Source organism: Anguilla rostrata, chromosome 11 (assembly GCF_018555375.3).
Source record: "Anguilla rostrata isolate EN2019 chromosome 11, ASM1855537v3, whole genome shotgun sequence".
NCBI classification, from domain to species: Eukaryota; Metazoa; Chordata; class Actinopteri; order Anguilliformes; family Anguillidae; genus Anguilla; species Anguilla rostrata.
In genome coordinates this window covers 7923954-7938234 of record NC_057943.1, presented here as the reverse complement: position 1 = coordinate 7938234, position 14281 = coordinate 7923954, and the positions used below count along the sequence as shown (strand labels likewise).

The 14281-nt window shown below is 49.7% G+C and overlaps 1 protein-coding gene across 6 annotated transcripts in view; it reads right to left on the bottom strand.

Annotated features, from left to right (window-relative positions):
- Window positions 1-14281, bottom strand: part of casz1 (castor zinc finger 1) — a 253326-nt gene that overhangs the window by 37556 nt on the left and 201489 nt on the right. For 5 of the 6 annotated variants that reach the window (XM_064300842.1, XM_064300843.1, XM_064300844.1 and 2 more), the window contains 2 exons: window positions 4705-5280; window positions 410-460 (listed from right to left, as the gene is read on the bottom strand). In XM_064300842.1, the coding sequence (XP_064156912.1) occupies window positions 410-460; window positions 4705-5236 (583 nt within the window). In that variant the 5' untranslated portion in view covers window positions 5237-5280. The remainder of the gene's footprint in view (window positions 1-409; window positions 461-4704; window positions 5281-14281) is intronic. The other variant, XM_064300840.1, reaches the window with a different exon arrangement.

Genomic DNA, 14281 nt, shown 5'->3' with positions numbered 1-14281 from the left:
GTTTAAGGCGATTGGTTGCAGGTCTCGGTGACGCTGCAGAATGTTTTTCGCGAGCGCCCCTGTGTGACAGGTGCAAGTGTCATCTCGGGTCCCCTAGCAGCTGAATGCGGGACCCCTCGACCACCCAGTGGCCCCCTGACCACGGACCCTTCAGGGACGGGACGGGGCGGGGCGGGACGGGGCGGGCTGCTTAACCCCCAGCCGCCGAAACCTGAACCCCGACACCTGAACCCAGAGAGCTGTTCTCTCCACCTTTCTGTTCTCTCTCCTCTCAGCTTCAGACAGTAAGTGAAGAACCCGCCGCTCATTTGATGAATGACAAAATATTTTGAGCCCCCTGTCCCCCTGCCCCCCTCACCCCTCCACCCCCCCCCCTCCCCAAAAACAGACAAAGAGTGGCAAGCCTCACATGATCTCGGGTTTCTGTGAGGGTCCTGGAGCGCTGGAAGTTTCCATGACCCTGTAAGGGCAAAGATAAGAGTCCTTCGGCCCTGGTTCTGCTTTTTCTTTTTTTTTTTTTTTCTTTTTTGCATGAATGCCTTACAGTCATTTCCAGGCTGGAGGTGATGCCAATCACACACACACACACACACACACACACAAGTTTTGCACATTATCACACGCATCACAGGGGAAATCCTGCCGCACTTGTGTACCTGCTCTTTCACAAACAACACGTTCGACTTCCCCTTCCACGATCATGAATTTTTAAATGATTAATGTTATGATAACAGTAGTTATGATTATAATTGTTATAATCCTGATATGATTATGACAGTTACGCTTATCATCACACTTATGGTGTTGATTATGGTAGCGTATTATGGTAATGATGATGATGATGATCACGATGATGATGCTTATTATTATTATTATTATTACTATTATTATAATTATTATTATGTGCTATGAAATAGTAACTACCAGTGGTTAAGCCATTGTGCCCAATCAATTTTTAAAGGAGTCAGTTCATTATGTAACAGTATCAATTCTGAGAGAGCGACTGGCTTTTAATGTGTAAGTATTACGATGAGGCCCAGCAGAAGATAACCTTTAAACCCCCGTAAACGTGTTTCCTTCCCCAGCCTTATCACGCCGCCCTCTTAACCACTGCATGTGAATGCAGATGGGAACGGGGGCTGGCCACGGGGAAGGGTGCCATTTTGCCAGCCCGCTGTCTCTCTCTCTCTCCCTCCCTCTCTCTCTCTCTCTCTCTCTCTCTCTCTCTCTCTCCCTCTCTCTCTCTCTCTCTCTCCCCTCCCTCTCTCTCTCTCCCTCTCACCCTCTCTCCCTCCCTCCCTCTCTCTCTCTCCCTCGCTCCCTCTCTCCCTCACACACACTCTCTCTCTCTCTCTCTCTCTCTCTCTCTGGTTGTCACTGGGGAGTATAAAGAGAAGTGGCCTTAATCTGGGCCACTTCAAGCCGGTGAATTCCGACGGGCGACACGGCCCCTGTCTGCGTTTGAGGCAATTAGGGCGCATTCCCCCCACCCCCCCCCGCAACGCGATAACAAATGGGCATTATGTCTCCCTTTCTGCTGACCAAACATGGACATTGATGGCAGCGTGAACACAGCTTACTGTGCTAGGAGAGAGAGAGAGAGAGATGGAGAGAGAGAGGGGGAGAGAGAGAGAGAGAGATGGAGAGAGGGAGGGGAGGAGGAGAGAGAGAGAGAGAGAGAGGAGACGGGGTGTGAGAGAGAGAGAGAGTGTCAGAGAGGGAGAGAAAGTGAGTGTGAGTGAGAGAGAGACAGAGAGCGAAAGATGGAGCGAAAGATAGAGACAGAGAGAGAGAAAGAGAGAGAGAGATCACGTGAGCCTGCTTTGTGAGACTTGAGTCCCACTTGAGAGAGAGCGGTGGCATTGGAAATGATAAGGAAACGTGTTGGGGAATATAGAGCATAGAGACCATAGAGTTAATAAACTGTTCAGAAAATGGTCGTGATATACACATTTAAAAGGCTAATTATTCCATCAAAATAAACCGAGCTTTATTCAGTTCCCCCGAGATGCAGATTCAAGAAAAGAAATTCCTCGGAGACGGTGTGGACTGAATTATGGACTTCCCTTGGACTTAAACGAAAACAAATCTACAGTAAATTAATAAGATAAATCAAAATAATAAAAATACAATATGATATTTAAATGTCACTACCATTTCCCTCACAGTACAAATAACCGCTTTTTTATTTTTTGCCCTTTCCCTGTCACATTTTTCGACTAATAAAATAAAAGCGAAATCAGAGACGACGCGTGCTTTTATAAGGTCGAAGAAACCGACGCCAGCGGGCACCCTTTAACGCGACGTCAGGGGTCAGACGCGCCCCTACTTTCGCGGTATTCGCGTCGTGTTCAGCCACGTCTGTCACGCGGCCGCTGAACGAACGGCGTTCAGCGCCTGAGTAACGGAGGGGAAAGCGTGCTCAGGCGCTCCGGCGCCCGCACGAGATCCGCGCCGCGCCTCTGTGTGAGGAGTTAAATGTTTTGAAGGTCGCAGTTTCTCTCATTGATCTTGCGATGTTTGTTAATTACATTGTCACTGATGTTGTGAGAGATAATTAAGCCACTATGTTTATATGCATAATTATGCGCGCTCCGCATCAGCTTTTGAAAGACAGCAGCGAGGAAGAAGGGGAGGGGGGGGGTGCGGGGGGGTGGGAGAAAAAAAAAATACTTTAATTGTGAGCTGCACTGAAACACGGCAATATAGATGCCCTAGTTACAATCAACAAAGAAAAAAAACTCCAAAGACGAGAGTTGTGACTAATGCTGCCTGCACTCCGCAGTCTTCAACACTGCTTTTGTCTTTGTTGCGAGATGTGAAGAGCCAGGAACCTAGAAGAAGCAAAGGTGCGCTCTGCGTTTCACCAACACAACACATATTTACAGACAGGCAGTTTATAGCCATGAAATAAACACAAAATGACTAATTAAAACCACAAAGCTGAAGCATTTGCCGGAAAATGCACAATTTTTCTCAGAAGCCTGCCCCCCCCCTCCCCTCCCCTCCCCACTTCCATGAGAGAGGCCACAGGTTCTTCTGTTCATCAAGATAAAAAAAAAAAAAAAAGAAACAGAAATGCTCCACAGCATACGTATGCGGCACAGATAATAATAAAAAAAGAAAAGAAAAAAAGAAAAAAGATGAAAGACCCAGAAAACATCTGCAGAGTGAGGTGAACAAGCAAAAAAAAACAACAAAAAAAAACACGACAGACACAAACAAATCCTGTTTTGGTTCAGCCACCAGATTCCAGCTGCACCTTGTCATGTTTTTTTTTTTTTCTAGTCTGTAAAGCTGCCCTATCTCCTCCTGTCATCCAGCCTGGTCCGTGCCGGGCTCTGGCGAAACCCCTCCAGGGGTGCGGCCCGCCGCTCGCAGATGAAGGCCCGGACGCGGTGACCAAACTTTTTCGGCTGAGAGCAGGGGGGGGCCTGGCGACGCTGCACTTTTCTTTTTTTTACACGCTAGTGCCACTACGCTGTCAAAACCGAGAAAGCTACAGGGCAAAAAGCAGACTTCCGCCGTGCCTTATCTCCTTCACGGTCCGTGGTGACAGAATGTGGGGCGAGGGCGGGGGCGGGGGCGTGTAAACAAATCCAAATAAATCCAAATAAATATGTCTTTTGTTGCGAGGTACCAAGTGGTTTTACGGCCCTGGCGTTAACGAAGGCTCGGTAAACGTAACGTAAATTGTAGGGCGAACTGTGCGCAGCACCACACGAGCACTACGGAGACCCAGGCGCGGGTTTATCCATACGATCTCCAACGGCCGAAATTACTAATGCATCAACGGAAGATGAATGAGGACGACAATCAACTGCATCCTCTCCTCAAACCCCACAATAAGCGGTCTGATAATGACTAAACGCCCAACGCGTGAGTATCCCGGGCGGATATTCCGTGGCGGAGAGACCCCGGCGGCCTGGAAACGGACCTCAGCCCGGCCCCCCCGCCGCTCTGTTTTCCGTATATCTGTTTCCCCCAGCTCTGCAGATTCAGGGAAAAATGAGATAATCCCCCCCCCACCCCCCGTAAAAAAGAGTCCGCACCTGGAGCCCCACCAAGACGGGCTACGCCGCTAGCCAGCTCGCTAGCCGGCGGCTAAGTTTAGTGTGCTTGGGGAAAATTAAAGACTCCGAATGCAATCCTGGCCCGTAATATGAAGCCCGTCCTGAGGTGCCAGTACCCCTGGCCTTCAGCTGGGGCTGCATATATGTGAACACTACGCCCCGTTCCAAATATTAATTTCTTATTTCGGTGAACGGCATAGTTCCTTGTTTTCCCAATTGGTTGCCGGTTGCATCTGCCTGTGGGGCAGCGATGTCACAGGCTATTCATACTGTAACTTTAGATTTCTCTCTCTCTCTCTCTCTCTCTCTCTCCCTCTCTCTCCGGCGAGAAGGTTCACATAAGCCCATGTGTGGATATGGCAAAGTCACAAAACAACAGAATATATCAACCACAGCCACCTCCCCTGGGACTTGAGCTTTTTTCCTTTTTTTTTTTTTTTTTGCTTTTTTCTTTCTTTTTTTTTTTAAAGTGGAGGTAAAATAGAAGGTCAATCAGGACCTGAGATAAAAATACGCTTTCAAATCTCCAAACCGTATATATATGAGGGGCAATGAGGAGCCGGTGACCTCTCCATCCCCCCCTCCCCCTAAGGGCCAGGGAGTGGAGAGTGACGGAGGAGCGGGAAATTACCTGGCGGAGTGAAGGGGGCCGGGCGGACGGGAGGCTCGCTGGGAGGGGTGTAGCTGTCCTCCTTGTGGGGGGCGTCCTCCGAGTCCCTGTCGTCGCGGTAACTGCTGGCCCGGGACCCGGACACGGTCCCGGGCTCGTCGGCGTTGTCCTCCTCCTCGCTGCAGCCCGTGGGCTGCACCATGTACACGCCCTCGGGCGGGGCCTCCTCCCGGGGGAGGGGCCTGTGCTCCCGCGGCTCGCCGCCGCCGCCGCCGCCCGGCGACAGCTCGTCCGCGTACTCGCCGTTCACCCACTTCTCGATGGCCTCGCGCCGCCTCTGGTCCTCCTCCGGGCTCGGCCCCAGGCCCAGCCCCTCGGGGAAGTCGGCCTCCGGCCGGTCGGCCTCCTCGTAGTGCGAGCTCCCCTTCTCGCTGTTGTCCGCCACGCTCTGGTCCCCCTCGGCATGCTGGGAACTGCCGTCGTACACCACCTGCCGGCTCAGCTTGGCACAGATAGCGTTCAGCTTTAGGCCACCTTTCCTTTTCGCGGCCATCTTGGATTTTCCTGAGGTCTTTTCAGTGCATAAAGTCCTTTCAGCTTTTGGAGGGTGGGGATGGCCATGTAGGAAGAAAAAAAAACAGACAACAGAAGGAAAATTAGACGTCAATGAACTCAAACCAAAGACAACGACATACATAGAGCATCTGTGATAAACCTGCACCCACATTCAGAGAGATTTAACCCTACGCATTCGTCAACAGCAGTTGACTGATTTTTAAATTTAGCTTGGCCATAAATGGCCTTATTGTCACTGAGTTTGGACAAAAGCTAACCTTCTCAATCCACATCACCAAGTTCCAAACCACAGCCGACACGTTCACACGCAAGGACCGGAAAAAAAAATGATATCGTTCGAAAAAAAAAAAAAAAAAAAAGAAGAGATATTTTATTTTGCGTCTACATTTTCACAGCTGTCTATTTTTACTCCCCAAAAGCGCCCGCCACCTCTCGAACGACAACAATCAAAAGGACAAAAAAAGGAACAAAGAAGCTGCATTTGTTGTTAGTCACACCTTTTCAGAAGCGGCTTAGTCAGACTTTCATTGTACGTCAACCTGCAAAAAGGCTCCTCCGCCTGAAAACCGTGCAAACGAAAGACGAAAAAAAAAAAACGAAACCACAGACGGATCTGAGTCAGACCCCCCGCGGAGCCGCGAGCGGCCGCACGAAACCCCGGCGACGATCCGGGGTTCGCGCGCGTGACAGCGAAATAAAAACACGCCGAAACTTTATATTCTCTTTACCCGGAGAGAGAGAGAGAGGCGCGGAGGTCCTGCCAGACTCGCGGGCGGGACTGCTTAGTTTTAAACTTCCCTGACAGCCGGGAGCGAACGAAACGCGGGCCGGTCGTCCGCGCCGGGCGCTACGCCGCGCCGCGCGGCGCTACCGCGGGCCTGCGGCTCCCCGCCGCTCGCGTGGAGCATCATCACACCCCGCTCACCGCCAACCCCGAGAGAGAGTGAGCGAGCCGTTGCCCGCGCCAGTGCCCGTGCCACCGTGCCACCGCGCGGCACCGCCACCTTCCTGCTCTCTGGGGACCCCGGGTCTCTCAAAGCACTCTCCCTCTCTCTCTTTCTGTCTCTCTTTCTGTGTCTCTCTCTCTCTCTCTCTCTCTCTCTCTCTGTCTCTCTCTGTGTCTCTCTCTCTGTCTCTCTCTTTCTCTCTCTGTCTCTCTCTTTCTGTCTTTCTGTCTCTGTCTCTCTCTCTCTCTCTCTTTCTGTCTCTCTCTCTCTCCTGTAATGTCTCTTTCACTTTCTGCTCTGTTCCTACCTGCACGCTCTGAAAAAAATTGCAACCATAATTCTGCGATAATGACGCCCCCTCCCCTCCCCCCCCCCCGGTCCCCCTCAACTATTGTCTAATTTCAGTGACAAAACACAGTTTTATTTATATCTTTATTCTCGCGGCCGACCACACAAGACCTCCTGTCGAGTCACACAATCACGAACGCATAGACGCTCACACGCACACATGCTCACACGCGCGTACATACACACACATGCACACACACATACACGCACACATATACACACACACACACACACAAGCATGCATGCACACACACACACGCACACACACACGCATGCATGTATACACACACATGCATACATACACACACACATGCATGCATACACACACACACGCATACATACACACACACGCACACACACAGTATACATACATGCACGCACACATACAGTATACATACATGCACGCACACATACAGTATACATACATGCACACACTCAAGCAAACACGCAAATGCACAGACACACGCACGCTTGTACATACACAAACGCACCTTACTAATATTCGTGTTTTTAGGACTCAGACAGAACCCTGCAGAAGACAGATTTCCTGTTCCCCTCGGTGGACTGAAACAAGCTGTAAACGCGAGTGTGTGTGTGTGTGTGTTTGTGTGTGTTGCTGAAAGATGTCATTACTTTGCCGCGCTCAGAGGCGACACGCACAGAGAAGCCCACGGCACTGACTTAACCTTCGGGTGAGAAACGCGGCCGCCATGCCAGAGCGACCGCAGCCAGGGATCGGAGTTTGGCTAGAGGGAGGGAACCTCAGATCATAGGGACAGGCTCCGGTGCAGCCAGACTGTACATGCTTTCACATGCAGGGACCTCTATCGCTGCACTTCAATAGCATTAACCCCCCCCCCTCCTCCGCCCCCACCCCCACCCACATTCACCCCAGTTATATTTAGGGCTGCTCTCCAACCAGACAGCATCTGCACAAATATACGCGATAGAAGTCACCCGCCTAAGACCTTTTAAATCCACCCCTTCCCCCTTCCACACTTTTTTTTTTTTTTGAAGTTTATATCCAAAGAAAATCTAAATAAAATCTCAACTGTTGCAAACTCCAGGACGTCTTGACTTCACAGCCACATTTCTCATTTATGGGAAACAAAAAACAAACAAAAAAAAAGGGAAATGGGGAAAAAACAAAAATACAAAAGCAGCGGTACTTTTTTAAAAATATGGTTTGTTATACGGAACAAGGCCGGCCAAATGTGTTTTAAAACAAAGGCTCGTCCCCCCGTTTGTTTAGGAACGTATAATTTCATTGACCTCAGCTGGTTAGTTTTAAGATCTGCCACAGCTGCACCAGCGAAAAGCAGTCACAGCTGCCACTGCGGTCCTCATTCTAAGCTTCCTTTTTAGGGAAAAAGCGCCGGAGTCCTTGTCCACACTTACCTTTCAGTTTTAATCATCCTTTGATTAAAAGACCCACCAAAGTTAACCTTGAATAAGATTTTCCGGGCCGAAAACAAGTCTGTTCTAAGTCCAGATCTTTATCGTGTTGTAAATAACTTGTATCGTGCCAAGGCTCGGAGGATAAGAAGCTATATACATCATATTAATCCCTCCACATTTTTTTTCCTTGGGTTTCAACATGACCACCAAGGCTATTTTTGCTCCCCGTTTCATAAAGATGTCAATATAAAAAAGAGAGCGCAGCGCACCACAGATTATTTTAAAAGTAAATGTAACGGTTAATATGCTTTTCAAAAGTCGTACTGTGAAAATATCTTCACAGTAAGCAGCAATATAATGTCAAATTGTGCTCCAATAAATAAAATCACATTGATTAATTATCTTTCATAGTTTTGTGTATTTATAATAACATTCATACAAACTTGAACACAAACCCGGACACACCTGATGCCATTTCCCTACCATAATAAATCCATATCTTACAGGTCTACTTTGAAGACTAAATTATCAGATATAATAGGCCCTGATTCTCAATCTACAGTATTACAGTACAACGTGTGTTGAATAAGAAGCAGATGTCAAAAATGGAAGAAATGGCAGTTTTTCATATTTCTTCACCAAGCAGCCGATGAGTTCTCATTCTTTGGGCTAAGAACTTGGGGCAGATTTGAGTCACCAAACTCTTTTTTTTTTTTTTTAACCTGGGCGGCTTCACAGTGCACCTAGTGCTCCCCGCACATGCTTTCTCGGTTACTGTATTTACATGGACGGCTTCCTCCCTGAAACAATGACTTGAGGAACTGCGTACACTCTGGAGGCTGCCGTATATATATAAACAGCACTAACTGTACATTTTTGTGTTAGACAATTACAGGCCCGGGTGAAAGGGTCACCTTCGAAAAAGGACAGCAATTTGGAAAAAAAAAAAAAAAAAATTCAGCTGGAAAAACTATTAGGAAGTGGAAGACATAAATTTTAAAGTATTTTTTTTCAGAACACCTCCGAAGGAAGATTGAGGTCGCTTGGGCGTAGCTGCAGAGGTCATTTTTCTGTTTACTGTGCTCCGTATTTCATGCTTTAACTACTGATTTCCTTTGCATCGCAATCTCGCTTTCCTTGTAGGAAATGACCCCGAGAAGCTATTTCTTTCCATTACCCACTATTTATGTGCATTTTTGCAAACAAGCACGTGCCCCACCGACGGCTCCCTGCCGCTCCTCCTGTGGAAAGAAGAATTTCAGAAACACCGGCCTGATTTTCTCTTCGCTTTTAAAAAACACACACACACACACACACGCAAACACGCACACGCAAACGCACACATGCACAATAGAATGTTAATTTATCCGACGTTTAAGGAGCTTGTGCGCGAAGGCAAACGTTGCTAAATAAGCAGAACCAGACTTAATAAAACATTAATAAAAATGTCCGTTTCCCACTGCATTCCCTGATTTATGGAATCAAGGTAGGAAAATATTATGGAGATGTTTACTGCACCCCTTGGTAGATGGAACGGCGCTGTTTTGGGGGTGGGGGGGGTGGTGGGGGGGCGATGTGGCTGTGGGGGGGGTAGGGGAGGGGCAGGGGGGAGTGTTCTTGGGCAGCGTCTCTCAGGGTGACGGTGAAAAACTGGCCCGGGGAGAATCGCTCCTCAGCTCTGCGCCCCGTCCCAACAGCTAAGCGATTATTTTTGGTTTGCGAGCTGGACGGGCCCGCGACCCTGTGCGGGATTCATATATAAGGCTGCCCGCAGCACCGCCTCTTTCCACTGTGTACAATGGAGATCGCTATGGTTACCCTCCGATGTTTACCTCCAGTCATTCGTGTGCAGCACGGCGTACAATACGGTAAAATCAACGGGGACGCAGATGAAAGAACAAACCCCTCTTTTGGGGGGACCCCTCCCCCCCCCTCCCCCCTCCCCATAAGACCAGGGAGCAGTCATTCACATTAACGAAAACGTGAACTGAAAACAATCAAGTCAGATTAGTTCAACGTTCCCATCTTCTTCTTCACTTCTTGTTCTCCTCCTTCTTTTTTCTTCTTTTCTAAAGGACAGTGTGCCTGCTGAATTTCCCTCACAGCTCACTGGGTGGCTCCCATAGGAAAATTAGGACGCGTGCCAACCCTACAAACAAGACTCTTTCAAAGACTTACACCTATGATCAAAATCACATTCATCCCCTAAGCAGTGGCGGGGTATAAAAAAAAAAGAGAAAAAAAAGGCGGGACTTTGGTGTGCAACGTTATTAAAGAAAACCTCTTTTGCCTTAAAGTGGTGCTGTTTATTGTAATGATGACAAGTTTTTACAGGAAACTGCACAGAGCAGGGACTGCGGCGAAGAGCTGCCTGTATAAGGCGAAAACCTTGAGAAAAAGTGAAGAAACTATTTTAAACACATAACAGCGAGAGAGAGAGAGAGAGAGGGAGAGAGAGAGAGAGAGAGAGAGAGAATGGTGCTTTTCTTCTACAATTCGCAAAGATTTAAAACAAGGGCTATTTTAAGCACATTGTTACCTCGGTTCCAATTCCCAGAAATGAACGCCGGCATAGTTAACATTTTAAATGACTAAAACACCGCCCTGTCACTGTCGGCGTCTCGAAAAAAAAAAAACCCTTCGCATCTCGTCGTTTAACGCCACAACTTCTGTTTGTGAGCCAGAATGACATTACGCCCAATCGAGTGGCGTTTCGGATCCTAATGACGCTGCTGTAAGCGCTTTCATTCGCGGACGTGTGCCGACTCCAACAGCGCCCGTGCTCGCGTGCGGGGAAGCGGGCGTTCATGGCTGCTTTGGATTGGTGGCGTACCACCGATCTCCTTCTCTCTCTCTCTCTCTCTCTCACAAACAGGCGGGCGGGGCGAGGTGTCCGCGCTTAACGTTTTGGAAGGCGGCGGAACGGACGGACCGTCCACCTGGCCCGGGGAACACAGAGCAACCCCTCTAATTTGTCTGACTGTTCAGATGAGCGACGCTCGAGTCAGAGAGACTAGGGAGGAGCCTTCCGGTCGAACCCCCCCCCCCGTGAAATAACCGTATTAATGTATGCATTCAGGCAGCGGGGGGAAAGGATTTGGGTTAAATGTTTAAAAGGGGATGAAGCGCGCCCCGGGAAAGTGCTCATTGGACGGCTCTGGGGTTAGACGAGCCCCCCTGCTCATCTTCTCGAAACGCGCCGCGGAATCTCCGAGCCGAGGGAAGAAGTCACGCAGGGCCTCAACGCGTCCTGACTGACACCAGGCCAAAAAAAAGAACAGGAAAAATAATAATACGTTGGGTTAATTAATATAAAACAGGTCTGGGAACAGTCTCGACAGCTGAAGATTTTTTTTATTATTTAATGTGGCTTCTGTCACAGTGGCCCCCACTCCCCCTTACTCCCCCCCCCCACACCCCCCCACCCCCCAACTGGGCTGCTCTTTAAAAAAAAAAGGAAAAAAAGAAAAAGCAGTGGTTATAAGATTATAAACCTTTGGCAGATTAATTGACAAGGCCGAGGCTCCTGGCGTGTGGCTGAGTGAACCCTTTGTGTTTCAGTCTCTCAAGGTGTTGAGGGACCGAGGCCCCGCGTGTGCCCCCCCCCGTCCCCCGTCACCCCCACCCATTCCACACGGCCCGCCATCGCCCCCCTCCCTCCGCCTCGCTCCCCGACCCCCCATCCACCCCCCACCCCACCCCCCCGCCTGTGTTTTTATTTTTCTAATTTACAGCTCAGAGGAAGAGGACACGTTTCCCCATCTCTCTCTCCTCTCTCTCTCTCTCTCTCTCTCACACTCTATCTCTCTCTTCCTCTCTCTCACTCTCACTCTCTCTCTCTCTCTCTCTTGCGCGCGAGGCCAAGCCACGGCGGCGGCAGCGGCGGCGGCGGGAAGCAGAAGAGCAGAGACAGAGAGAGAGAGAGAGAGAGAGAGAGAGAGAGAGAGAGAGAGAGAGAGCGACTGACGGACAAACGCGCGGCTCGCCCCGGCGGGGACCCCCGCGTCTGGCCTCCCTTTCGTTTTTTATTACGCGGGAATAACAATAAGCGAGATCCGCGACCCTGTCGTGAGATTCTTTCCCCCCCTGTTTCTTTTTTTTCCTCAACATTCTGTGCTGATGCAAAAAATTTCCATTTTTCCGCATGCATATTTAATTGAGCTTTGTCCCAGTGGTGCGGAAATGATTTGTTTTTTGCTCTCCGTTCACTTGACTCCTCTTCGGAGTCGGTAACCCTGATTAAGACGTTCCCGTTAATTTCCCAGCGCACACCTTTTTTTTGTGCATTAATGGTTCTGATCGTCTAATTAAAACTTCTCAGCTTGGCTGCTGATCACCGCTCGTTGTGCGTCTGACCTGAAGTTTTAATTGCCACGTCAGAAACGATAATAATAATTTCTGGGTTCCGATGATTAAAAACAATGCCATTGCCAACTACGGTTTAAAAAAAAGACAAGGCGGAAGGAAAAGTTTGCGTTGAGAATATTTGGGGTGGTGCTGGGGTTGGTGGTGGGGGGGGGGGGACTGAGAGATTGTATGGGGAGGAATTACAGAGAGAGAGACTCCCCAGGGTTTGGGGAGGAGGCATGGGGTGCGAGGTAAGGGGGTGGGGGGGGGGTGGAGGGTGGGGACAGATGGAATGTTCCTCCTTTGAGCCCGTCGGGGGCTTCGCTGGGCCGCCCGTTCCCACGGAAACCTGTCGAGTAATTTAACGGAGCCCCGCGCCGCTCCCCATCGCCAACATGTCCGCCGAGACGGACGAGCGCGGAGGGCGGCCTGCGTCTACGGCGTCACGCCGTACTCTCCTTCTGCGCCCTAACCCTGCCCCGGGGTAGGCCCGACTCCCCACAGACACCCCTGCCACTTAGGCACAAGGCCACGGCCATTTTGAAATACCAACAAAAATTACTTGTGAAGCGGTTGGTCCTTTTTTTAATGGTCAAGTAAACAATCTCTCGCCGTGGCTGCTGTAGTGGCACAAGCCACACATGTCCAGCGAGTAGGAAAAAAAAAAAGTCTAGAGAAAAAAAGTTACTTTCTGTATCTCAACTAGAAAAAAATAAATAAATAAAATTCACTCAACAAACAAAGTAGATAAACACGCACGCGTCGGTACGTAGGCCAGACATACAGCCGCGGGGGCGCGAGACCAAACACACACGTGTGCGGCGTACACGCGCAAGCACACATCCATCTCATTACGAGGGCGTCAGTTTGCCGCCGATCGGCCCGCCCGCTCGCCCGCCACTCTCTCCTGTCAATAAAGCACTTATTGCTTTTAGTCTAGAACGTGACCTTGCGGCGCTGCGCGCCGTCTTTGGGCCGACCTTGAGGGACCCGCTCCGGGCGCCCGCCACGGCGCCCCCCCGGCTGGTATCAAACGCGACCCTTCAGCAGAGAGGGACGCGCCAGCCTTGCCGCGGCAAAGACAAACAAACAAGTCCTCGGGAAACAAGGATGCACGCACGCACGTGGGCACACACACACACATTACATTACATTACATTACAGGCATTTAGCAGACGCTCTTATCCAGAGCGACTTACACAACTTTTACTTAGCACTTTACATTGTATCCATTTATACAGCTGGATATATACTGAAGCAATGCAGGTTAAGTACCTTGCTCAAGGGTACAACGGCAGTGTCCTTACCCGGGATTCGAACCTGCGACCTTTCGGTTACAAGCGCAGTTCCTTACCCACTGCGCCACACTCCGTACGCACATGGGTATGCACACACACACACACGCACGCACACACATGGGTATGCACACACACACATCACACACACGCACGAACATGGGTATGCACACACACACATACACACACATGCACACACATGGGCACGCACACGTACACACACACACACACACACACACACACAGAAGACTGGATAACAGCTAAACCGCACACCGTTAAATAGCTGCGTGTAGTACTGCGTGTAGGGGCCCCACATGGGGAAGGGGATGATTCCAAGGGCCCAGACTGGCAGGGGCCATCAAAACATTGTGCTGTGACTGTGCAGGGATGAGGGGGCCTGAAGTGGTGGGGCCCGATGTGAGACCTTTTTGTGGGGCCCATAATCCCTAGTGGTGCCCCTGACTGCTTGTACTGTATCATAAAAGCCAGAGGACAGGCAAACCCGTTTCCCTGCACAAACTCCTCCCTGGGTCTTACCACAAACAAGGCTTTCGAACAATCATTCTTTTTATTCTAGAACAGAACATTTTAAACAAAAAACAACTCTAATAATGTACCTATTTTTTAATAATAAATAAATACTACAAGCTGCATGTGATCCAATGTGTAGATATATGCATAAAAAAA